Genomic DNA, 25,410 nt, shown 5'->3' with positions numbered 1-25,410 from the left:
ACAGAGAGAAGTTTCTGTGTCCCCCTTCCATTTGCATCTTAGGTCTGGCACTGATGCTACAGTGCCCAGTGCTGCCAGGGTGGGTCTAGGCATACTCAGAGGGAGGCTCAGTCTGGGGCCACCAAAAAATCCAGGCTAAGATTTCCCAACCCTTTCCCCAAGAACGCCAAAGTGTCCTCATAGCACTTAGAGACCTTCAGGAACATTCTGCACCCCCTCCCCACCGACAACCTGGGGGCCTGGATTAAGGTAGCTCCCCAGGCCCCTGCATTCACTCATTTAACAAATGTTCATTGAGGACCTACTGTGTGTCAGGCACTGTCCTACGCTCTAGGGTGGAGCAATGAATGAAATCAACAAATCCCCTGCCCTTGGGGAGCTTACAGTCTAGTGGGGAGGACTGGTGATAAATAAGATAAATATATAAAATATGTAATGAGGTCATGTGCTATAGATGCATAATGATGTCTCAGTCATCAAAGGGCCGCTTATGTATCAGGGATCCTATTAGATTATAAACCTGTATTGTTACTGTACCTTTTCCATGTTTAGATATGTTTAGATCCACAAATTCTTACAATTGTGTTACAGTTGCCTTCAGCATTCCCTACAGTCACATGCTGTACAGGTTCATAGCCTGGAGGCGATAGGCTACACCATATAGCCTAGGTGTGGTGTGGTGTAGGCTCTCCCATCCAGGTTTGTGTAAGTGCACTCTGTGATGTTCCCACAATGGCTGAACTGCCTAATGATGCATTTCACAGAATGTGTCCCTGTGGTTAAGCGATACGTGACCGTCTGTTAGGGATATATGTAAAGGAGATAAAGAAAGCGGGGAAGGGATTAGCTGGGCGTGATGGCACATGCCTGTAGTCGCAGCTACTCAGGCGGCTGAGGCAGCAGAACCACTTGGACCCGGGAGGCGGAGGTTGCAGTGAGCTGAGATTGCACTGCTACCCTCCCTTCAGCCTGGGCAACACAGCGAGAGGAGAGCGAGACTCCGTCTCAAAAAAAAAAAAAAAAAGACAGGAAAGGATGGGATCAGAAATATTGAGAACTTTTAACTAGGGAAGCTAGAGCAGGTCTCACTAGGAAGGCGACATTTAAATACAGCCGGGCAAGGTGGCTAATGCCTATAATCCCAGCACTTTGGGAGGCCGAGGTAAGCAGATCACCTGAGGTCAGGAGTTTGAGACCAACCTGCCAACATGGTGAAACCCCATCTCTACTAAAAATACAAAATTAGCCAGGCGTGATGGTGGGTGCCTGTAATCCCAGGTACTTGGGAGGCTGAGCCAGGAGAATCGCTTGAACCTGGGAGACGGAGGTTGCAGTGAGCCGAGATCATACCACTGCACTCCAGCCTGGACCACAGAGCGAGACTCCGTCTCATAATTAATTAATTAAATGCCTGGAGGAAGGGAGAGAGGGAGTCTGGGAGCTTTCTAGGGGGTGGGAGAGGGGATGGGCACTCCAGGTAAAGAGAAGAGCCTGTGCAGAGTCCTCAGGCAGGAGTGTGCTTAATGTGTTTGAGGCGCTGCATGGGATGCAGCCTTCCTCCCAAACTGCCCTTTGGTGGCCCCTCAGTCTGTGGCAGCCCACCTCAGTCTGCCAGTGCATCAGAGTTTTCCTAACTTCTCACACCTGGACAAAAATGGGGCCAATTCCGTCAAGACCCCAGAGCCCCCCAAGGAGTAAGACAGGGGCTCCATCACAAGTCCCTGGGCAGAGGGAAAACCAGGGTCACAGGCCTCCCTTTAAGCCTCTTCCCTCCAACCTACTTTTTTCCTCTGTATATTCCCTGGGGACAGCCTGGAGTCCTCCCTGCACCTTTGGTCCTCATCCCCAGGAGGAGGAAGACCAAGAGTCTCGGTCTAGATACACACAGCATGGTGTGACATCTCAGTGAGGTAGATGCATGCATGGGGAACTCTGTGGCATTGGATGTCCATTTCCAGAGTGGGTAGCCAGGATCAGTCCTTGGGATTCAGCTGACTGGGGGAGATTTGAAGCCTGAGTCACTCACAACTAGCACAGGAGGCCTCCCAGGCTGGAACCCAGGCCTCAGGGAGCTGCCACTGCCGCTAGGTCCCTCCAGCAGCACATCCAGTGGAGGTGGCATCTTGAGGCCTTGCTGTGTCTCCCAGCAGTCCAACTCATGCCATGGAGTTAAATCCTAAGGCAGCTGTAGGATCCAGAACAGAAGGCATTGGCCTTGTTTGCCAGGAGGCTTTGGGAAGTGTCCCTACCAAAAGGCTGCCCCCAAGCACCACCTCTCCCTCCCAATCCTCTACCACCCTTGCTGTCCCTCAGTGCTCCCTCTCCCGTAGTGCTCCCTCTCCTGAGAGGAGCAGCACCAGTGTGGAATGGGAGCTCTGTCTTACCTTATATAAGCAGAGTCCCCTTCCCATGGGCAGCTGAATCCTAGCTGTATCTAGTGTCCCATGCACTTGATTGCAATTCTCAACTGGGCCTGGGGTGGGCATGGAGGGGTGAGTATCAGAATTCCCAGGGGCTCTATTTCAGCCACACCCCCAGAACCCCAGGAGTCTGAATCTCTGTATGCGATGTGGAGATGTCCCCCAGAGGATCCCAGTGCAACCTCCCTTCCAGAACTGGGAGCTGGGTCCTTCCCCTCCAGGGGGTTCATTTGATCCTCTCCCCCAGCTGACAGTCTGGGACACGAGGCTTGGTGCAGAACTCTAGGCTTGGGTGTGATGCGGAGGACTTCATGGGAGCCCTCGTGTCACCAGGCACCAAGGGGTTCCTCTCCAAACGCCATCTCAGGAAGCAGTCTCCTGTCTTTGTTTCCCCAAGCAAGAGGGCGAGACAAGCCAGCCTGACATGGATGCCCCTGCAGACCTATTTTCCCAACTCAGGAGGCTGCATCCAAGCTCTCAGCTTCCCTCATCCCTTGCAGTCCTCCCACTAGTCACCCATCTCAACTGTGACCGTGATGAGGTGGTTTGCCCAAAAGCAGCCAAAAAACCTGCTTCAGAGGAGAGACAAGGTCTGGAGAAGGTGGCTTAGAGCAAGTACAGGGCTCTGTGAAACTCACTTAGGTGAGCAGTTCTAAGGATGAGTGATATTTAATAATAGTGTGTGTCCTCCTAGCTCAATGGCTTGCACTCAAAGCACCCCCATTTCTTTTTTTTTTCTCTCTCTTCTTTTTTTTATTTTTTTGAGATGGGGTCTCGTTTTGTTAATCATGCTGGAGTACAGTGGCATGATCTCGGCTCACTGCAACCTCCACCTCCCAGATTCCAGCAATTCTCCTGCCTCAGCCTCCCGAGTAGCTGGAATTATAGGCATACGCCACCACGCCTGGCTAATTTTTGTATTTTTAATAGAGACAGGGTTTCGCCATGTTGGCCAGGCTGGTCTTGAACTCCTGACCTCAGGTGATCCGCCCGTCTCAGCCCCCCAAAGTGCTGGGATTACAGGAGTGAGCCACCATGCCCGGCCAGCACCTCCATTTCTTAACACATATTTTTAAGTGTCTTTACTAATTCATGGATCATATAACCTACTTGCACTTCTTATTTTTAAAATCTAATAAAATGCCATTAACTATTAAATGAAGGGGACCTCATAAAAGTAACTTATAATTTCAAAAGCCTGTAATTTAACATATCAGCGTTCAGACACGACCACACTGGAATGGTCAGATGTTTGCGCCTAAACATAGAATTGCTGCAAACACAACAGCGTCAGAAGCAGAGACTGACACAGGTGTGTTGTTCTGGCAACTCAAATGCCATGAGCAGCGTCGCCTTGGTGATGCGATTTTCCAAAATGGTGAATGACTCCTGATAAAGCAATGGGTAAATCCATCTTTCCTTAATTTACCCAGTGGATTTACTGCATGGAAAATTCAGTCTGTTTTAAAGCCGTATTTATACAGGAGAGAGTTGGGATCTCAGTCCAGGAATATAAGCTTGTCTTTTATATGTGTGAAGTCCCAGAGATCGTGTGGCATGCAAGACTCTCTTCCCTCATGTTCCTGGTGTTGCAGGATGGCCACCACCCCTAATGCCACCTCCCTCCTACTACAGTGCCAGGAGCACCCCCACCTCCATCCTTGTAACAACCAAAACTACCTCCACAAATTGCCAAATGGCCTCCTAGGGGCTGAAATAAGGACCTCTTTAGGCGTCAGTGTCCCAAGTCAGGAATTGGAATCCCAGAGCGAGAATGTTCTTCGAGGTCACTCTTGTGACAGGCAGTCCTGGCTTGATTCAAGCCGCTTAGAGCACACGGCTGCTTGGAAAATGCTCATCCTCCCAGTGACCTCTCCATCCAGGCTGCATGTAGGGGTGGACATCAGCACTGGCATCCTGGATGCTGGCTGAAGTCACTGGCCTGAGAAAACCCACTGGCTCGGGTGACAGTGAAGCCCACCGGGCCCAGAGCCCCAGATCCAGGGCACACCTGCCAGTCGGGGGGCCAAGCCGAGGCAGGAGCTGTCACTGCTTCTCAGCAGTGCCCTGTCTCTCCTGCTCTGTTGTCCCCATTTTTTCTTTCTTTCCTCTTGGAAACAGGCTTAATCTCCTGCCACATCTCTTCCATTCCCCCATGGGGCGTCCCTGTAGTTTCGGGATGGTGGCACTTATTTGGGACGAGAAGTGATGTTTACTCTAAAGACAGTCTTATCCCTTCATCCCAAGAGGAAGGTGGCTCCAGCAGGCAGTGGCAGCAATACGAGGGGGTTTGAGGAAGGGAGGTAGTGAATCCCAAAGTTTCAGCACCTTCTGTACTTGGGAGCAGTCACTTTATTTATTTATTTGTTTGTTTGTTTAGAGACAGAGTCTTGCTCTGTAGCCCAGGCTGGAGTGCCGTGGTGCCATGATGGCTCACTGCAACCTCCACCTCCTGGGCTCAAGTGATCCTCCCACCTCAGCTCCCCAAGTACCTGGGACCATGCCCAGCTAATTCTTTATGTTTTTTGTAGAAACAGGGTTTCATCAGGTTGCCCAGGCTGGTCTCAAACTCCTGGCCTCAAATTATCCACCTGCCTCAGCCTCCCAAAGTGCTGGGATTACAGGCGTGAGCCACCGCACCTGGCTGGAGCGGTCACTTTAAAATGCTGCATGTAAGAGAATATCCAGGTTACTCAGCTTGCTGCCCTGAAGGAGGGTTCCAAAGAGGCCAAGGTTCCCGATCCAGCATCCATCTGGACCAGCAGGTCAGCCTCGCCCTATGCTCTGATAACCCCTCCCACTTGTAGGGCACTTGGTTACTTACAAAGTCCCTTCACAATAGTTGTCAGCCTCTTCCGAGAGTGTCTGAATTCCGCCCCATAAGGAGGGTGTGTGGTTTCAGCCTACTTTCATAGATGAGGGCGAGGCTCAGAGAGGTAAACAACTTTCCCAGGGTCACACAGCACCAGCCACAGGGTCCTCTCCTGGTTCTACCTAGAAGCCTCATAGTGAGTGTCTAGAACTTAATGGACAAGCCAGGTGGGTGGCTCATGCCTTACTCCCACATCTTGGAAGGCTGAGGCAAGTGGATTACTTGAGGTCAGGAGTTCAAGACCAGCCAACATGGCAAAACCCCATCTCTACTAAAAGTTAAAAAAAAAAAAAAAAAAAAAAAATTAGCCAGATGTGGTGGTGCATGCCTGTAGTCCCAGCTACTTGGGAGGCTGAGTTAGGAGAATCACTTGAACCTGGGGGCAGAGGTTGCAGTGAGTTGAGATCGCCCCACTACACTCCAGCCTGAGTGACAGAGCCAGACTCTGTCTCAAAATAAAATAAAATAAAATAAAAATTAAAGGGACACTAGGCAAGAGAATGTGACTGGGGTAACAGAAGTCAATTTCAACTCCAGAGAATCAACTCAGTCGTCGGAGGCAGAGAAGAAAGCTCCTTCTGTGGGAAGCCTAAGTTTTATAATGATTAGGCTGGCTAATCTCTGTGGAGCACTGGAAGTGAGTCTGGCTCCATGCTACTGCACAGCACTTTGTTTTCCTGATGGGGAAACCAAGGCTCAGAGAGGTATGGTCACTTGTCCCAGATCACACAGCTAGCAAGTAGCAAAGCCAGGACTTGACCCAAAACTCATACTCTTGGCCTCTACTGATTTTCTAGATTGCACTGTTGGCCACAGTGCACCTGGCTTCTAGCTGTCACATTTTTTAGGACACTGGAATATTTTCTCAGCATCTGAAAGGGAAACTGAGGCCTTGGGTGCCATCTGCTAAAGAAAGTGCCCCTGGCATGTTGCAGCAAATGCAGGTCACCCTGAGGGATGCCCACGACCCTGCTTCATTCAAGCAACAGGAGGGACTCCCCCATTTATGGAAGGGCCTCTTCATTTGCTCTGTGGTCCTCATGCCCTTTCTTCTTCACTGCAACCTTGGTGGGCAGGCAGGCTTATCCCATGGCTCCTCCTCAGAATAAAAGGCTGGGTACCCACCTGACAACACGGCAGGAAAACAGGTGGAGAGAGGGTGAAGGATGGGCTTTTTCATCCCATCCTTCACCCAAACCCATGGTTTCACTATTTAAGCGCCACATTCTATTCCGCTCTGAATCCCCATCATTTAGTTCCAAGCTTGACCCCAGAGTAGGCCTTAAAGGAGGGAGGGAGGGAGGGAGAGAAGGAAGAATGCATGAAGAAAGGAGGGAGGGAGGGAGTAAGGAGGGAAGCAAGGAAGGAGGTAAGGAGGGAAGGAAGGAAGAAAGGAAGGAGATAGGGAAGGGAGGAGGGAAGGAAGGAGGGCAGGAAGTGGGGAGGGAAGGAAGGAGAGATGAAAGAAGGAGGGAAGGAAGAAAGAAAGGAAGCAGGGAAGGAAGGAGGGAAGGGAAGAAGGAGGGAGGGTAAAGAAGAAGAAGGAAGGAGGAGGAGGGGTGGAAGGAAGGAAGGAGGAAGGAGGGAGGGAAGAAGAAGGAGGGAAGGAAGGAGGAAGGAGGAAAGGAAGGAAGGAGGAAGGGAAAGAAAGGGATTATGAGTGAGTGAAAGGGAGGAGGGAAGGAAGGAGGAAGGGAAAGAAGAGAGAACGAGGGAGGAAGGAGAGGAGGGACAGAGGGAAGGAAGGAAGGAGGGAGGGAAGGAAGGAGGGAAGGAAGAGGGACAGAGGAAAGGAAAGAGGAAGGAAGGAAGGAAGGAAGGAGGGAAGAAGGGAAGGAAGGAAGGAAGGAAGGAGAGGAAGGGAAGGAGGAGAAGGAAGGAAAAAGGGAAGGAAGGAGAAGGGGAAGGGAGGAGAGAAGGAAGGAGGAAGGAGGGAGGAGGGAAGGAGAGGGAAGGAAGGAATGAGGGAAGGAAGGAGGGAAGGAGAGAATGGAAGGAAGGAAGGAGGAGGGAGGGAGGGAAGGAAGGAAAGGAAGGAAGGAAAGGAAGGAAGGAAGGAAGGAAGGAAGGAAGGAAGGAAGGAAGGAAGGAAGGAAGGAGCCCAGGAACAGTGGAAGATGACCGGATCACGAAGGGACTCACGCTAGTTAGAACTCTCCATTAGAACTGACCTCAGCATGACCGATGGCAGTATTGATTCCAGGACTGTCTGAGTCAGAAGCACTCCTCCCAGGGTGCACTTGATGTATCTCAGAGCTTGGAATCCCTCTGCTGGGGTATATTTCAATTAAGGAACTAAGCCCAGTAACTTAGCCTTCAACCTGAATCTCCACCTTTTATTCTGATCTCACCCACTTGAACGTAAGCAGCTCCCCATCCACCCTTCCCGGGGTTACTCTTGCTTTGGACCCTCTCCCCATCTGTGTCCCTGCTGTCTTGCCAGGTGGGTACCTGGCCCTTTATTCTGAGAAAGAGCCATGGGATAAGCCTGCCCGCCCACCAAAAATGATGGCTAACCAGGGGGCTTCTCACCGCCTTTCATGGAATGAATGTTTACTGAGCATCCATTCTGCCCTGACACTGTACTCAGCCCTGGGAATTCCATGGTGAACTTCTGCCCCTGGAGAATCATATCAGAGACAAGAAATCAAAAATAAATAGGCCAGGTGCAGTGGCCCATGCCTGTAATCCCAGCACTTTGGGAGGGCGAGGCGGGCAGATCCCTTGAGGTCAGGATTTCGAGACCAGCCTGGCCAACATGGTGAAACCCTGTCTCTATTAAAAATACAAAAATCAGCCAGGTGAGGTAATCCCAGCTACCCAAGAAGCTGAGGCAGGAGAATCGCTTGAACTCGGGAGGCAGACGCTGCAGTGAGCCAAGACCATGCCACTGCACTCCAGTCTGGGCAACAGAATGAGACTCCATCTCTAAATAAATAAATAAATAAATAAGTAGACAAATGCAGTCATCTTAGATAGTGGTACATGCTATGAAGGAAATAAAACAGTGATTTGAAGAAAAGTGGCTTGGGGTGTGGTAGAGCATTAGATCGGGGGGTCAGGAAGGGGCTTTCTGAAAAGGCAACATTTTTACTGAGGCCAAAGATACCAACCATGTGACATCTAGGAAAGGGTGTTCCTAGCAGAAGGCACAGCAGGAGCAAAGGCCCTGAGACAGGAACCGGGTGGGAACGTGCAAAGGACAGAAAGCTCGAGGGGCTTGAGCATAGTGAGTGGAGGGGGAGAGTGGTGGGCAGTGAGGCTGGACACATGGGTGAGCTCATCAACCACCCTACTGTCATCCCTGTCCCCACCCCCATTCACTCATTGTGTCGGCTTCCTATGGCTGCATAACAAATCACCCCAAACTTGGTGACTGAAAGCAATACACCTTTATTCCCTTATCATTCTGACGGTCTTAAGTCTGAATTGGTCTCCCTGGGCTGATATCAAATCAAGGTATCAGCAGAACTGTGTTCTTTCCTGGAGGCTCTTGAAGAGAACTCATTTCCTTGCCTCTTCCAGGGTCTAAAGCTGCGTTCCTTGCATCCTTTGGCTTGTGGTCTCTTCCTCCATTTTCAAAACCAGGAACAGAGCATCTGGCTTCCATGGTGACATCCCCTCTGTAGTCAGAGCCCTCTTATTAAGACATGTGATTACATTGAGGGCCCACAGAGATAACCCCAGGGAATCTGCCCATCTCAAGATCTTTAACATCACAATATATCTGCAGAGACCCTTTCTCCATCTAAGGAAACATATACGGGTTCAAGGGATTAGGATCTGAGATCCTTGGGCTGTTATTCAGTCTACCACACTCATCTAACCAACACCGTGGAGCAATGCTCTGGCCCGGCCCTGGGCTAACCAATGGCTGTCCCTGCCGCCATCCCTATGAGGTCTCACTGGACTGAGTCCACTGACCTTGCTTCTAGCCCCTCCTTCCACTTTACCACTCACCAGCTATGTACTTTAGGAAAGCCCTTTGACCTCTTTGGGCACCAGTTTTCCCATCTGTAAAAATGAGATGTGGACCAAATGAGCCGTAAGGTTTCTTCCAGAACTAGCGTTCAGGTTCCTCGTGAGGGCCAGTGGCTGGTACGCTCATCACAGGCCACACCACACCTGGATCGTAGGAACTCCGCCTCTCTGGAACATTCCTCCAAAGAGAAGAACTCAAAACATCCTTTTAGGGCAAGGGTTGCAAAAAAGGTTGAGGAGCACACACAGTTCTCCCATGAGTTTATTTCGCCTGCAGTTTTCCGGAATAGTGAATTTGTGGTGAAATCAGTCTCCAGCCTCTTAAAAAAAAATTCCAAAGAACTGTTAATACAGAGTCTACATCCTTGTGAGGCAACCAGTGGCAGGAGCTGGAAAGGGGCCACTGTGGGGTCTCTCGTCTTCCAGCATCTAAACAGCCCAGTCCACACATTATCCTCACCAGCCTGTCTTCTGCAGACACGTGAGTTTGAGAATCCTGTCCACCTTTGGTGATATTAACAATTAAGTCATGATTGTGACGGAGCCCAAAGGCCCTCTCCTCACTTCCCAGATGCGGCGTTCATGGTAGAATTCCTCCTCTTGAAAGCATACTTTTGGCCAGGTGTGGTGGCTGACGCCTGTAATCCCAGCACTGGGAGGCCAAGGCAGGAGGATTGCTTAAGCCAAGGAGTTTAAAACCAGCCTGGGCAACATAGCAAGACCCCATCTCTACAAAAAAATTTAAAAATTAGTCAGGGATGGTGGTGCATGCCTGTAATCCCTGCTACTCAGGAAACTGAGACAGGAGGATCACTTGAGCCCAGAAGTTCAAGGCTGCAGTGAGCTATGATCATGCCTCTGTACTCCAGCCTAGGTGACACAGCGAGACTTTGTCTCTAAAAATCATAATAATAAAGCATACTTTTCTGTTTAACATGAACTTCCCATTCCTCCCACTCTAAGCATGATGAAATCTAGAAGAAAAGCTTTGCAGAGACCCCAGTCCCGGCCTCTACAGCCTCCAAGTCTTCCTACTTCCTACTTCCTACTTCCTACTCAGCTCCCAGCATTCCAGACCAGGTGGAGGCAGAAACCAAGGCTGTTGGAGCGTGCAGGGCCAGGAGAAGCAGGAGTCAGAGAGAGTGTGGTGTCTGCTGAAAAATGTGGTCAGGGCCTCCTGCCAGCACCAGCTGCTCCTCGGCGGCCTCCTTGTCTGGTTGGCCAGAACAGGCAGCCCCCGCCTCCCTGTGCCCAGCACAGGGTCTGGCCCACCTGTTCCCCTCGCAGATCCTCGGGGTCTGTAAGTGCTCAGCATCGGTCCCATCGACCCACGTTCAAACTTCCTGGGAAATCAAGCCCAGGACCCCTTTTCCTTCCGTGCAAGAGGTTGGGGGGCCTGGTTCTTAGGAAGCCACAGTTGGAAGGATCTGGCAAAGATTCTCAGAAGGTTTAGAGATGCACAAGCAACTTTTGGCTTGGGTACAACCATCCAGCTAGTGAAGTGGAAGAAAAAAGAATTTAGTTTTGTTCTCGCCAGAAAGCATAGAAAATGCTTACCAGGAGGGAGGCAGAACTCCACATCTGGCCTTATAGGAGGACGGGGGTGAAAAAAGGAAAGGAGATAGGGAGGCTGACATCTCTAACCCAGAAGGAACCTTGCTGCCTACTGCTAGAGCCTGGGCCAGAGAGCTCCCAGCGAAATGGGTCTCCCAGTGTGTCCGTGGACCACCTGGGGTGCTTCTGATGATGCAGATTCTAGGGTTCCCTCCTAGACCCACTACTCAAACTCTCTAGGAGGAGAGCTCAGAAATCTGAGGGGGGTGTGTGTGTGTGTGTGTGTGAGAGAGACAGGGTCTGTCTCTGTCGCCCAGGCTGGAGTGCAGTGGCGCAACCTTACCTCACTGCAGTCTCAGCCTCCTGGGCTCAAGTGATTCTCCTGCCTCAGCTTCCCCAGTAGTTGGGACTATAGGCAGGCGCCATCACGCTCAGCTAATTTTTTTTATTTTGTGTATAGACAGGATCTCACTTTGTTGCCCAGCCTGGTCTGGAACTCCTGGGCTCAAGCGAACCTCCCACCTCGGCCTCCTAAAGTGCTGGAATTACAGGCATGTGTCACCATGCCTGGCCAGGAATCTGAATTTTAACAAGCCGCTCAGTTGATCTGGATGCACCCTGGAGTTTGAGAACCACCAAATGTGACCACGTGATAGCCCTGGGGACACTGGCCACCAGAATGTCAGGGTTACTGGGGGATGGCTTTTCCAGACGGAGAAGGACACCTGAGAGGGGTGGGTGAGGGCCATTTAGTGAAGGCGAGCTCGTCAATTCCATCTGGGAACAAGGGACAGCTGGTGAATAAGTCCTTGCAGATCCTTGGGTGAGCATAGAGCAAGGATGGGGAGGAACTTGGAAGTGTCACGTTGAGATGCTCAGCCACATCTAAACCACTGAGAGTGCCTCTCAATGGGTAGGAGTACAATTTTGCCTCCCAGAGGGCACTTTGCAATATCTGGAAGCATTTTTTGGTTGTGACAACTTTGGGGATAAGGGTGCTACTGGCATCTAGTGTGCAGAGGCCAGGAATGCTGCTCAAACATCCTCCAATCCACAGGACAGCCCCGGCAACAAGAAATTATCAGGCCCCAAATACCAGTAGCGTGGAAGCAGAGAAACTCCAGTCTAAACTGAGATTATTCCCGGCAGCTGGGCAAGACCAAGACTCATGAGCTCTGTTAAAGGGGAGTTACCATCCAGACATCTCAGAAGTCAAAAGAGGCCCTGTCCGTCTCCTTCTGTGAGCTCTCAATATATTTTTAGTGAATAAATAATAAAACAGGCCAGGTGCAGTGGCTCACACCTGTAATCCCAACATTTTGGGAGATTGAGGCAGATGGATCACTTGAGGTCAGGAGCTGGAGACCAGCCTGGCCAACCTGGCGAAACTCTGTCTCTACTAAAAACACAAAAATTAGCAAGGCGTAGTGGTACGTGTCTGTAATCTCAGCTACTCAGGAGGCTGAGGCAAGAGAATCGCTTGAACCCAGGAGTTTGCAGTAAGCTGAGATCGTGCCACTGCACTCCAACCTGGGTGACAGAGTGACACTCTGTCTCAAAATAATAATAATACAACAGAGTTACTAAATTTATATATGAATGAATATATTCAACACATCTACCCCATTTGGAGAGAACATCTAACATTTAAGTTTGAGGTTCTTCTAAGATGTGAGGTCCAACCAAATGCTGCCCTCCCAGAGGCCCCCCACATAAGCCCTATACACAGTGACTCTCAGCTGGGACAACAATGAAGAGACATCTCATCTGCAAGCTCTTGTTGCCTGCTGTGTGACCTTTGACAAATTACCTAATCTCTCTGGGCATCAGTTTTCTTAGTTCTAAATGGAAATATACATCACTCATGTTTAGTTAGTGCTGATTATGTGCTAGGCATTTTACATGCATGATCTCATTAAATTCCCAGGACAGGTGGGACATGAAGTGGGCCATCAAGGCTGAGCAGGAGTTGGCTCTCAGCAGAGGGAATATGAAAGAGCAACCTGGGGAGCTTAAGTATAAAGGTAAGGGCGGACATGGTGTACTCCTCGGGAAGAGGGAGGAGTCAAGAGATCAGGGCCAAGAATGATAGGAGGTAGGAGACTGGAAGGGAAGTAGAGAATTATAGAATTCCTGGGTTCCGTGAACAAGACATGGCAGCTTAGAAAGTGTCTGAGTGTAGACCCCCCAGTATGGGCCCCAGCCCCCAGCAAAGATGCCCCCTGATTGGAGCCATGTATGCCTTCAATTCCCAGTCTTTGGAGCCTTCAGGTTTCCGGCGGTTGCACTGTCTGACAATATAGCCTTAAGCCACATTTGACTCTTTAAATTTAAATCAATCCAAGTTAAATAAAACTTAAAATTTAGTTCTTCCATGACAATAACCTCATTTTAAATGCTCAATTGCCACATGTGTCTAGCAGCTATAATATGCGATAGTGCAGATATGAGACATTTCCATCATCGCAGGAAGTTCTACTAGACAGGGATGGCACAGAGGAATAGCCAGTGTTCTACACAGAGCTAGAAGTTTCTTTCTCTATTTCTTTCTGATCCTCCATAAGCAGTAAGAGTGATAGCAGGTGCCACACTGCTAGGTATTATAAGCTTGACCTCCTTTAATCATTGCAGATATTACTGACGCTGTTTAACAGATGAGTAAACTGAGTCTGAGACAGGTGAAGTGTCCAGAGTTGCATAGTTTATAACCAGCAAGGCCAGGACTTGAACCCAGTTCCTCCCAATCCACAGCCACATCCTTAACCAGCATGCTGCACTGCTCCTGCAACCCCAGCAAACAGGTGGATCCAGGTTGAGCAGATTTGTGGCAATAAACCAGATATTTCCTTCAGACCTGGTTATCCCCGACAGATTGTGGGTTGAGAATTGAACTAAATCTGCTTCTGATTTTGCTTCTGGGTGAAGGGAAGCAAAATAGTTCGACCTGGATGTTTCTCATGATCCCATATTAAAAATATCCTTGCTGGGTGGATCACTCGAGGCCAGGAGTTCAAGACCAGCCTGGCCAACATGGTGAAACCCTGTCTCTACTAAAAATAAAAATAAAAAAATTTTAATTAGCTGGGCATGGTGGTGCGCACCTATAATCCCAGCTACTCGGGAGGCTGAAGCAGGAGAATCACTTAAATCTGGGAAATGGAGGTTACAGTGAGCTGAGATCACACCACTGCACTCCAACCTGGGCGACAAGCAAGACTCCATCTAAAAAAAGAATAAATAATAAAAATGTATGTGCCCATCACACAAGACTCCAAAGTTAAGTTTTTGTTGGCAAAACACTTCAACTGCATTATTTAAACAAAGATCTTAATGGATTAAAAAAAAAGAAGAAGAATGATGGTAAAAGAAACTGTCTCTGCAAATTCACAGAAGACGACCCATGTGATCATTTCCAAATTGCGTGGGTAATTGTACCTTGTAATTTTTGTAAATTGGCTTCACTCCGCAGGAGATGTTGGGTTACTTGCTCTGTAGCCTCTGGCTTAGAGTGAGCATCCTAACCAGTTTTTCCTATCTCTGTTTTAAAAAAGGAAGGATCTCCTGTAATCCCAGCACTTTGGGAGGCCGAGGCAGGCGGATCACCTGAGGTCAGGGGTTCGAGACCAGCCTGGCCAACGTGGTAAAACCCAATCTCTACTAAAAAAATCAAAAATTAGCTGGGCGTGGTGATGTGTGCCTGTAATCCCAGCTACGTGGGAGGCTGAGGCAGGAGAATCGCTTGAACCTGGGAGACAGAGGTTGCAGTGAGCCGAGATCACGCCACTACACTCCAGCCTGGGCAACAGAGTGAGACTCTGTCTCAAAAAATAAAATAAACAAGATAAAAAAGGCAGGATCTTGGCAGCTCATCAGTCACACCTAGTTTCAAATCCCAGCTGTCCTATATGCTGACGATGGGGCCTTGGGAAACTTACGTACCCCTCTGGGTTCAGTTTTTTTCATGTGTGAAATGGGGACTTTTAATGTCTGTTGAAATTAAATGAAATAACTTCTGTGCAAGTACCCAGAATGTTATAGAGGCTCCAAATACATTAACCTCCTCTCTTCTCTGCTGAATCCTCACTTATGGTCATGTGATGTAGGATCAGTAGTTTCAGAGCTGAAAGGGAACTGAGTGACATTTAGAGCAGCACTCTCAACAGACGATACTTCTGTTTATGATCATGTAGGTAACCGTTAACTTGGGAAATGCCTGTAATCAAGAGCCACTCTGGGTATGTTTTGGTGACATTTTAAAGAGGGTGAAACAGAATGTTCCCTCTGACGAATTGCAAACCTCTCCAGGCAGAAGAGCGGAAGTGGCTTTGACGTGGGCCACAAGGACAACGTGCAACCCTGCAGGCAGGGCATCTGGGTGGCCCAGAGGGAGCTGCTGGGGGGTCACTGGGGGTCTCACTCTCAGAGCTTGGACCGTGGCTTCTGGTTCATCCAAGATGACTGTCATTGTACCAGATTGGGGGATGGAGGAGTCCCCAAAGCTAGGAACATAGAACAGAAGGCAAGACAACGACCAGTCTTAATGCCTGGGACCCAAACCAAGATGAGCCACAGGGCAAGCTGCATGGCCCAGTTAGAGAAAGACAGAGGCCATGGTCAGAGTCAAATTGGATAGGAGAGCCAAAAGGAGAAAGGCTGTTGGGAAGTAGGAGGGCAGTACTTAGAGAGTAGAAGGACTCAGAGAGTAAGACAGGTCTGATGAAGCCATCTGGATTTTGGTGCCAACTCCCATCTCCATCTCAGAGGGTGGCCAGCCTGTGGAACCTAGCTGAGATCACCTCAGCCTGAGCCTGTTAGAGTTCAGGGACAGGAAGCCAGGAAAACTTAGTGAGTAAGAAGTCAGATTCTGGCCAGGCATGGTGGCTCATACCTGCAATCCCAGCACTTTGGGAGGCCGAGGCAAGAGGATCGCTTGAGTTTGGCAGTTTGAGACCAGCCTGCACAACACAGTGAGACTCTGTCTCTACAAAAAATTTACAACATTGCCAGGTAGGGTGATGCGCGCCTGTAGTCCCGGCTACTGGAGAGGCAGAGATGGGAGGATCGCTCGAGCCTAGGAGGTCAAGGCTGCAGTGGGCTAGGATTGCACCACTGCACTCCAGCCTGGGCAAAAGAGCAAGACTGTCTCCAAAAAAAGTCAGGCTCTAGCATCCAGAACAAGCCTGGGTTTGAATCCACCATCACTAGCTGTGTGACTTAGGCTAGTGACTTAACCACTCTGAACTATAGTTTCCTCATGTGATGATTGTGAGGATGATGCTGGTGGTCATGAAGATGCTGGTGTGGTCATGATGCCAAGGAGGAGGAAGAGGATGGTGATAATGGTGATGCTGCTAATGAAGGTGATGGCACTGATCATGAAGATGAGGATATGATGAGGTTGATGATGATAATGATGAGGGTGATTATGATGATGAGGATGGTGATGGTGATTATGGTGGAGGCTGATGAGGCAAGTTAGATAATGATGATTACAATAATGATGATGGTAACAATGAGAATGATGGTGGCTATGGTGATGACTGTGGTAGTGGTGGTGATAAAGATGATGGTGATGGTGGTGGTGGTGATGATGATGACAATGACAACCCCTACTTTAGAATGGATGTGATAGGCTTTTCTACTGTGTGACCTTGAGCAACTTAGCTTCTCTCTGTCTCCCTTACCCCATCCATAAAATGCTGATTAACAATCATTCCTGACAGGCTTAGTGGCTCACGCCTGTAATCCCAGCACTTTGGGAGGCTGGGGTGGGAGGACCACTTGAACCAAGGAGTTCAAGACCAGCCTGGGCAACATAGTGAGACCCCATCTCTACAAAAAATTTAAAAAGTTAGCCAGACGTAGTGGTACACCCTTGTAGTCCCAGCTACTCAGAAGGCTGAGGCGGGAGGATCACTCGAATCCAGGAGATCAAGGCTACAGTGAGCTGTGATTGTGCCACTGTATTCCAGCTGGGATGACAGGACAAGGCTGGGGGGGAAAAAAAAAAACCCACAGTCACTCCTGTCTCAAAGGGTTGTCACAAGAGTTAAATGCACTAAAACACATGGCCAGGCATGGTGGCTCACCATGGTGGCTCACGCTCCCAGCACTTTGGGAGGCTGAGGCAGGGGCATTGCTTGAGCCCAGGAGTTAGAGATCAGCCTGGCCAACACAGGGAAAACCCGTGTCTAATATAAATAAAATAATAATTTTTAAAAATCCACATGTAAAGTGCTTGGCACATAGTAAGTGCTTAATAAATGCTATCTCTCCTTATTACTAGTATTATTATTTTTGTCATTATGTTCCCTTTATTTTCCAAATCATTCTGTTTGTCCTGAGCTGCTATTGTTCAAAGCCAAAAGTCTTCGGGTTAGAATAACTTATTACCCAAAGCCCACAGGATCTCTCTATCCTTCCTGCCTCCTACTTTTTCCACTGGTAGGTGTCATGAGCATTAAGTTGTCCAGGGGTTCATGGTACATGGACTACTACTAGGAAACAGGCCTCCTGGGTTCCCAGATCCATGGAATGAAGAAGGGAGAGGGACAGGCAAAATCCTTCTCCTTGTCATCCTGAAATGATGTCCACAAAGATAGGGATATGCCAGCTGTCAAAGTCCCCTTGGATGCGCTCCCTTTGTGATTGACACCCGGAACTGCCTTCCCACGTGTCACTGTCGATCTTTATGAAGCAGCGGGCTGGGTACCCAAAGCTTGCTGGCTCATAACGAGTTATGTGAGTGAGCCACTGAGGTTCTGTACAGACTGAGGACTTCCAGATCAAAGCAACCAGCAGTCCCTCCTGATGTCCCCTTCCTCACCTGCCCCACCTTGCCTTTCAGAGATTTGGACGGCAAATCACACAAACCTCTGCCCCTCGGTGTGGAGAACGACCGAGTCTTCAATGACCTATGGGGGAAGGGCAATGTGCCTGTCGTCCTCAACAACCCATATTCAGAGAAGGAGCAGGTAAGTGCTTGATGCCAAGCTGATACCACTGCTTCCCATGCCTTCTCGACCCCTCCCAGGTGGGAAGCTGAGGGGAAGAAAGCTAAACCCTAAACTGTGTCGTGATGGAAATCAGCCGCCGTGGCTGGAGAACTTGGGATGCCGAGGCCAGGAGTGCTTATTCTCGGATGTGGACCTCGACTTTGTTTCTGTGTGGTTTGGTATTGTTTGTGAGCTTGCCATTTTTCACATTTTAATTCTGTTTCTACCAGGAAAGGCATTCACATGGCTCCAAATTTAAAAGATACGAAAGAAACATGGTAGCTGGTAACAGTGCCTCACGCCTGTAACCCCAGCATTTTGGGAGGTCAAGGCAGAGGACAGCTTGAGGTCCAGAGTTCAAGACCAGCCTGACCAACATGGTGAAACCCCATCTCTACTAAAAATACAAAAATTAGCCTGGCGTGGTGGCGGGCGCCTGTAGTCCCAGCTACTCAGAGGCTGAGGTAGGAGAATGGCGTGAACCCGGGAGGGGGAACTTGCAGTGAGCCGAGATCGCGCCATTGCACTCCAGCCTGGGTGACAGAGCGAGACTCCATCTCAAAAAAAAAAAAAAAAAGAAAAAAGACAACTAGCCTGGGCCACATAGCAAGACCCTATCTCAATTTTTTAAAAAAAAATTTTTTTTTTCTTAATTAGTAGAGCATAATGGCATATACCTATAGTTCCTAGCTACTTAGGCAACTGAGGCAGAAGGATCACTTGAGGACAGGAGTTCAAGGTTGCAGTGAGCTGTGATATAGCACCTCTGCACTCTAGCCTGAGTGACAGAGTGAGACCCTGTCTCTTAAAAAAATTGAAATAAATAAGCAAAAAGATACATAACGAAAAGCTGTGTATGTCCCTAATTCCAGTCACATAGTTTTCCTCCCCAGAGTCAAGCAATGTTAATGGTTTTTGTGTGTTCTTTTAGCCATATTTTATGCATTGACAAACACACACATTATTTTTGAATATTTTTACACAAATAAGAGCACATTACACATGTTGTTTTATACCTTGCTTTTTCACTTATTAACATATCGTAGAGATTAGTCCCCATTAGTAGGTAAAGAGGATCTTGTTTCCTTTTTTACAGCCGTATAATATTCCATTGTGTGATCATCCTGTAATTCTGTCAGTCCTTCATAATGAGCCATTGTCAATATTTTGCTATGACAGTGCTATAATGAGTGACCTTATGCACATACCTTGTTTGGCACATGGATAAGCTAATCAATAGAATACGTTCCTAAAGGCCAGGCATGGTGGCTCATGCCTGTAATCCAACACTTTGAAAGGCTGAGGCAGGAGGATTACTTGAGCCCAAGAGTTTGAGATCAGCCTGAGCAACATGACAAAACCCTATCTCTAAAAAAAAAAGCCAAAAATGAGCCGGGCATGATGGCACATGCCTGTTGTCCCAGCTACCCTGGAGACTGAGCTGGGAGAATCGCCTGAGCCTGGAAGGTCAAGGCTGCAGTGAGCTGTGATTGTATTACTGCACCACTGCGCTCTAGCCTGGGCAACAGAGGGAGACCCTGTCTCAAAAAAAAACAAGATAGAATAAATTCCTAGAAGTGGAATTGTTGGGTCAAAATTCGTGCACATTTGTGATTTTGGTGGTACTTGCCATAGTGGTTGGATCAATCTTACCAGCTAACTAGCAGAGTGACTGTTTCCTCACAGCCTCGCCAACTCCATCTGTTATCCAACTTTTTAGTCTTTGCCAATCTGTTCAGATGTGTTTTGACAGCTAAGTCAGTATCATTTACAAAGAGTGACTAGATTTGGCTGGAGATCAGCAGCGCCTTTGTCTCACCTGTCCAGTAAGCTGATGGGCCAGGTCAGGGTAACCGTAAGGAAGCGTGTGAATTTCACACCCATCCTCTGCATTGCAGTGAAGTCGGGGTGGAGTGACCAGTGGGAGGTCGGAACACGGGGGTGGCCTGGGTGACTCAGCAAGGGATGACCTGCTTCATTTTCCTGATGCTTGGCCTACAGATGGCAGCTTTCACTGCCAGCACATCTCAACAAGGCCTCAGAGCCTCTCTACATAGCTTCAGCGGGGAGGATGAGACATTCTAGAGCCTTGGTGGCAACTGCTTTCCTTAGCCGCTGATGGCTGGCCAGGAAGAAAAGGACATCGGGGTTTCTGCAGTGGGTGAGACCCATGATCCCACTAGCTGAATGTCCCTCCAGCAGTGATATCTGGAAATGTTTGGTGGAAAAGCACAACTGTAGACTTTTATTATGTTGTCTTCAAAAGTCAAGACCACACCATAAGCTTTAGGAAGCTATGCTCCATTCATGATTAAATGAACAAATATGGTTTAAAGCTCTTTTATATTTTCTTTTTTTTTTTTTTTTTTTTTTTTGAGACGGAGTCTCGCTCTGCCGCCCAGGCTGGAGTGCAGTGGCCGGATCTCAGCTCACTGCAAGCTCCGCCTCCCGGGTTCACGCCATTCTCCTGCCTCAGCCTCCCGAGTAGCTGGGACTACAGGCGCCCGCCACTGCGCCCGGCTAGTTTTTTGTATTTTTTAGTAGAGACGGGGTTTCACCGTGTTAGCCAGGATGGTCTCGATCTCCTGACCTTGTGATCCGCCCGTCTCGGCCTCCCAAAGTGCTGGGATTACAGGCTTGAGCCACCGCGCCCGGCCTATATTTTCTTAATTGAAAACAAAGAGGTATGGCCATCATATGAGCCCTCACAAGACAAAGAAAGACAGTAAGAGGCAGCCTCGGGCCAGATCTACACCATATTGTATTAAGAGATAATTTATAGTCATATTTTAAATGTACTGCCAATGTTTCAGATTTTTACATAAATATATCTACAGCTTCATGACACAAGTATACATATGTAACAAACCTGCACGTTATGCACATGTACCCTAGAACTTAAAGTATAATAATAATAAATAAAAAATTAAAAAAAGAAAAAAAAGAAAAAAGAAAATAAAATAAATAAAAAAAAATAAAATTTACATAGTCTAAGGCCAGGTGCGGTGGCTCACACCTATAATCCCAGCACTTTGGGAGGCCGAGTGGGACAAATCACGAGGTCAGGAGTTCAAGACCAGCCTGACCAACATGGTAAAACCCCATCTCTACTAAAAATACAAAAATTAGCTGGGCATGGTGGCAGGTGCCTGTAATTCCAGCTACTCAGGAGACTGAGGCAGGAGAATCGCTTGAACCCAAGAGGCGGAGGTTACAATCAGCCAAGATCGCACTACTGCACTCCAGCCTGGGTGACGGAGTGAAACTCTGTCTTTAAAAAAAAAAAAAAAAAAAAAAGTACATAATCTGACCACATTGCGCCTGTACTCTTTTATTTAAAAGACAATGTCTTGCTGTGTCTCCCAGGCTCAGGTGCAGTGGCACCATCTTAGGTTACTCACTGCAACCTCAACCTCTTAGACTTAAGAGATCCTCCCACCTCAGCGTCCCAAGTAACTAGGACTACAGGCTGGTGCCACCAGACCTGGCTAATTTTTTAGATTTTTTGTAGAGACAGGATCTCGCTATGTTGCCCAGGCTGGTCTTGAACTCCTAGTTCAAGCAATCCTCCCTTCTCAGCCTCTTAAAGTGCTGGGATTATAGGTGTGAGTCACTGCAGCCAACCACATTCTTATGGGGCAACAATCTGCATAGACTGAATAGCAGCTTCCCCCTCTAGACAGAGTGCAGCTTTCTAGTTGGCCACAAACCTCACCACTCCCTATTGTCTCCCTCTTATTAAGGCCAGTGTCCATTGTCATTTATAGTAGCATTAGTGCTTTTGATTTCTTATAGTAGAAGGAAAGTTAAATCTTTTCATATCCATGTTTTTTATTATTATTATTATTATTATTATTTATTGCGAGACAGTCTCTGGTGCTATCTCTGCTCACTGCAACCTCTGCCTCCTGGGTTCAAGCAGTCCTTCCCTCTCAGTCTCCCGAGTAGCTGGAATTACAGGCGTGTGCCACCACACTCAGGTAATTTTTACGTTTTTTGGAGATGGGGTTTCACCATCTTGGCCAGGCTGGTCTCGAACTCCTGGCCTCAGGTGATCCACCTACCTTGGCCTGCCAAAGTGCCGGGATTACAGGTATGAGCCACTGCACCTGGTCCCATGTCATTTTTATAAGTGGTAGGTAGAGATGGACCAAAAGGTTCATGTTTTAAGAAAGATTTTTTTTTTGGCTGGGCACAGTGGCTCACACCTGTAACCCCAGCAGTCTAAGAGGCCAAGGCAGGAGGATCACTTGAGCCTGGGAATTTAAGACCAGCCTGGGCAACATGGCAAAACCCCGTCTCTACAAAAAAGTATAAACTATTAACTGGGCATGGTGGCATGCACCTGTAGTCCCAGCTACTTGAGAGGTTGAGGCGGGAGTATCGCTTGAGCCAGGGAAGTTGAGGCTACAGTGTGCCGTGATAGTGCCACTGCACTCCAGCCTGGGTGACAGAGCAAGAACCTGTCTCCAAAAGAAAAAAAAAAAAAAAAAAGGCTAAGAACATTCTTCATTTCTACACACACAAGTCTTTCCTTTTTAATATGCGACTGAGTGTCCTGTTTTGAAGTTACCCAGCCTTCTTTACTGATTTAGCTTACCCACCTACCACCTCTAGGTATCAGTTTGTAATTCCTGGTATGCAGTAACCTTGAGATCTCGATTCGAAGGAAGAAACAGGGGAGGCCTCGACCCTGCGAGAAAGACACTAAAAGTCAATGCAGAAATCTGAGCAATGGCAGACTCTGGTCATTTCCTTGCACACTGCCCACCTTAGTTAGACAATGCCAACTTGAAAGCATAACTTTGGTCTTCAAGTCTGAGGAGTTGAGCTCAACATTGAGAACAGGGCCTCAGGGTTTTGAAGATCAGATAAGCATTTGCCTAAAACAAAATGGAAAAAGGCATTATAGTAAAAGGAATGCAGGGCCACGCCTGTAATCCCAGCACTTTGCGAGGCCGAGGTGGGAAGATTCCCTGAGGTCAGGAGTTTGAGACCAGCCTGACCGACATGGCAAAACTCCGTCTCTACTAAAAATAGAAAAATTAGCCGGGCATGATGGTAGGCACCTGTCATCCCAGCTACTTGGGAGGCTGAGGTGGGAGAATTGCTTGAACCTGGGAGGTGGAGGATGCAGTGAGCTGAGATCGCACCACTGCACTCCAGCCTGGGCGACAGGGCGAGACTCCATCTTAAAAAAAAAAAGGAATGGTTGTAGTGGATAACATTGCTTCTTTTTTTCTTGCTAAGGATCATTATTAGTTCTCTGAGGTTGTCTTTGGTGCTAACAATAACTGAGACACATGCTGAGTTTTGACATCATCCTAAAGCCTCTTATCGTAATAAGCATCTTAAGTGAAAAGCTACCCTAGATAAATAGAGTGAGGACCTACCTGCTGTTGGGCCATTCTCCCTGCACAAACTCAGGACTGGAAGGAGGACCACTAGCCTTTGCAGGACGTGATGATGAAAGGACAGGAAGATGTATGGAGAGCTTGCCTTAAGGCCTCTGCTAATATAGAAATTCCGTTTGCTTGGAGAAGGGAAGGACTTGAGGGTGCTGGAGAAAGGGGGTAAGACTGAATCTTCCAAGGTGAAGTAAGTCTGCCAAGCAGTTTTAGCCTAGAGATTTCCTGGGAGCATGACTGATAGACCAGCAGAGCTTGGGGTTTACGTTCATCTTCACCCACCATCAAATCCTTAATGTAGGATTTCACCCAGAAAGATTTAAAACCACGGGCCAGGCCGGGCAAGGTGTTTTATGACTGTAATCCCAGCACTTTGGGAGGCTGAGGCAGGCAGATCTCCTGAGGTCGGGAGTTCGAAACCAGCATGCCCAACATGGTGAAACGCCATCTCTACTAAAAATATAAAAATGAGCCCAGGCGTGAGGGCGCACACTTGTAGTCCTAGCTACTTGGGAGGCTGAGGCACAAGAATTCCTTGAGTCTGGGAGGTGGAGGTTTCAGTGAGCTGAGATTGTACCACCGCACTCCAGCTTAGGCAACAGAGTGAGACTCTGCCTCGAAAAAAAAGAGAAAAAAAAAAAAAGTCACGGGCCTGCGAAATCATCCTGACTCTGTTGCCTGAGATTCAATTTTCCAAATGCCTCTCAGAAATAGAGCTGTCAGGAGGCAGAGGCCCTAGCACTCGGATATATTTGAGTCCCAGCTCCAGCACAAAGGAAACAGCCCTGTTGTGGCCTGCTAGACATCCCCATAGGCACAGGCTTCAGAAATGCTTCCCAGGGTGAGCAAATTAATAGCAAACACAATGTTCTCCTTTCCATCCTGAAAGATGGTCTCCTAACCTCGCCTGTACCTGCTCAAAGCTACTATACCTGGAGCTCCTGGAATCAGCTTCTATCCTTCCAGTTGTAACCCACATTTATGGCTTGTTTAAGCATCCACAGGAGGCCTAGCATTGTTAATGACACAGAGAGAAACCCAGCCACTACCTGCAATCCTGAGTCAGGAAGGGATAGGTGGGGATTGAGAAGCAGCTGGGCAAAGCAGCAAAGCAACTGCCAAGGACTGGGCAAAAGGCAATAGAATGCAATTGAATTGGGATGGATGCAGGTTAGACATAAGGAAGAACTTCCTGACACAGGAGACTATAAGCTCCTGGAGGAAATAGTGAGGTCTGACTCCTTGGTAATCCCAGAAGGGATCCCCACCCTCTTCGATGCTCTTATTTGTCTAGATTCAAAGAAAATCCGCCCTAGAGGCATCTTCTTTTAAGTCCATCTCAGGAGGCTGAGGCATTAATCTTTATCTAGCAGTCATTTCTCTTGCCAACAGTCTGGGTCACTGTGGGTGGGGCCAGTGAGACTCGAGTCCCCCGTCACAGAGTGCATTGTGTGTATGACTTTGTGATCCTCATCTTCACCACTCCCTTGCAAATTGCATCTGGCCTGGGATAGTAGATAGAACAAATCAGTTCACCTGTCACCATTCACTCACTAACCTGCTGTGTGCATGGTTCTGGGGTAGGAGCAAAGCTGAGCAAACATAGACGTCCCTGCCCTTGAGACCCTCACGGATGTTTGTGGAAAGAGACTCATACAAGGTTCAATTAGTGCTGAAATAGAGAGGAATACAAAATGCTTTGGGAACATAATTACCTCAGCAAGTAGGTACCAGGGAAGGTTTACCCCAAGAAGTGACACCTGGGCTGGGTTTTGAAGCTCAGGTAGGAGTTTGCCTAAAAGAAAATGGAAAAAGGCATTATAGTCAAGGGAATCATTATGGCTGATACGTTGCTTTTTATTTTTCTTGCTAAGGATCATCGTTAGTTCTCTGAGGTTGTCTTTGGTGCTAACACAACCTGAGACACATGTTGAGTTTTGTTTTGTTTTGTGTGGATTTTTTTTTTTTTGTTTTTTGTTTTTGTTTTGAGATGGAGTCTCACTCTGTCACCCAGGCTGGAGTGCAGTGGCCTGATCTCGGCTCACTGCAAGCTCCGCCTCCTGGATTCACGCCATTCTCCTGCCTCAGCCTCCCCAGTAGCGGGAACTACAGGTGCACGCTGCCATGCCCCGCTAATTTTTTTGTATTTTTAGTAGAGACAGGATTTCACCAAGTTAGCC

At 48.3% G+C, this 25,410-nt stretch overlaps 1 protein-coding gene across 3 annotated transcripts in view; it reads left to right on the top strand.

The window, feature by feature from the left end:
* The window catches only part of NOS1 (nitric oxide synthase 1), a 225,182-nt gene that overhangs the window by 110,586 nt on the left and 89,186 nt on the right, over positions 1 to 25,410 (top strand). For all 3 annotated transcript variants that reach the window (XM_031650800.1, XM_017946235.3, XM_021923001.2), the window contains exon 3: positions 17,675 to 17,801. In XM_031650800.1, the coding sequence (XP_031506660.1) occupies positions 17,675 to 17,801 (127 nt within the window). The remainder of the gene's footprint in view (positions 1 to 17,674; positions 17,802 to 25,410) is intronic.

The sequence above is a fragment of the Papio anubis genome, chromosome 9, assembly GCF_008728515.1.
Source record: "Papio anubis isolate 15944 chromosome 9, Panubis1.0, whole genome shotgun sequence".
NCBI lineage: Eukaryota > Metazoa > Chordata > Mammalia > Primates > Cercopithecidae > Papio > Papio anubis.
The sequence above is the reverse complement of the archived record's forward strand: the minus strand, read 5'-3'. Positions and strand labels throughout refer to the sequence as shown.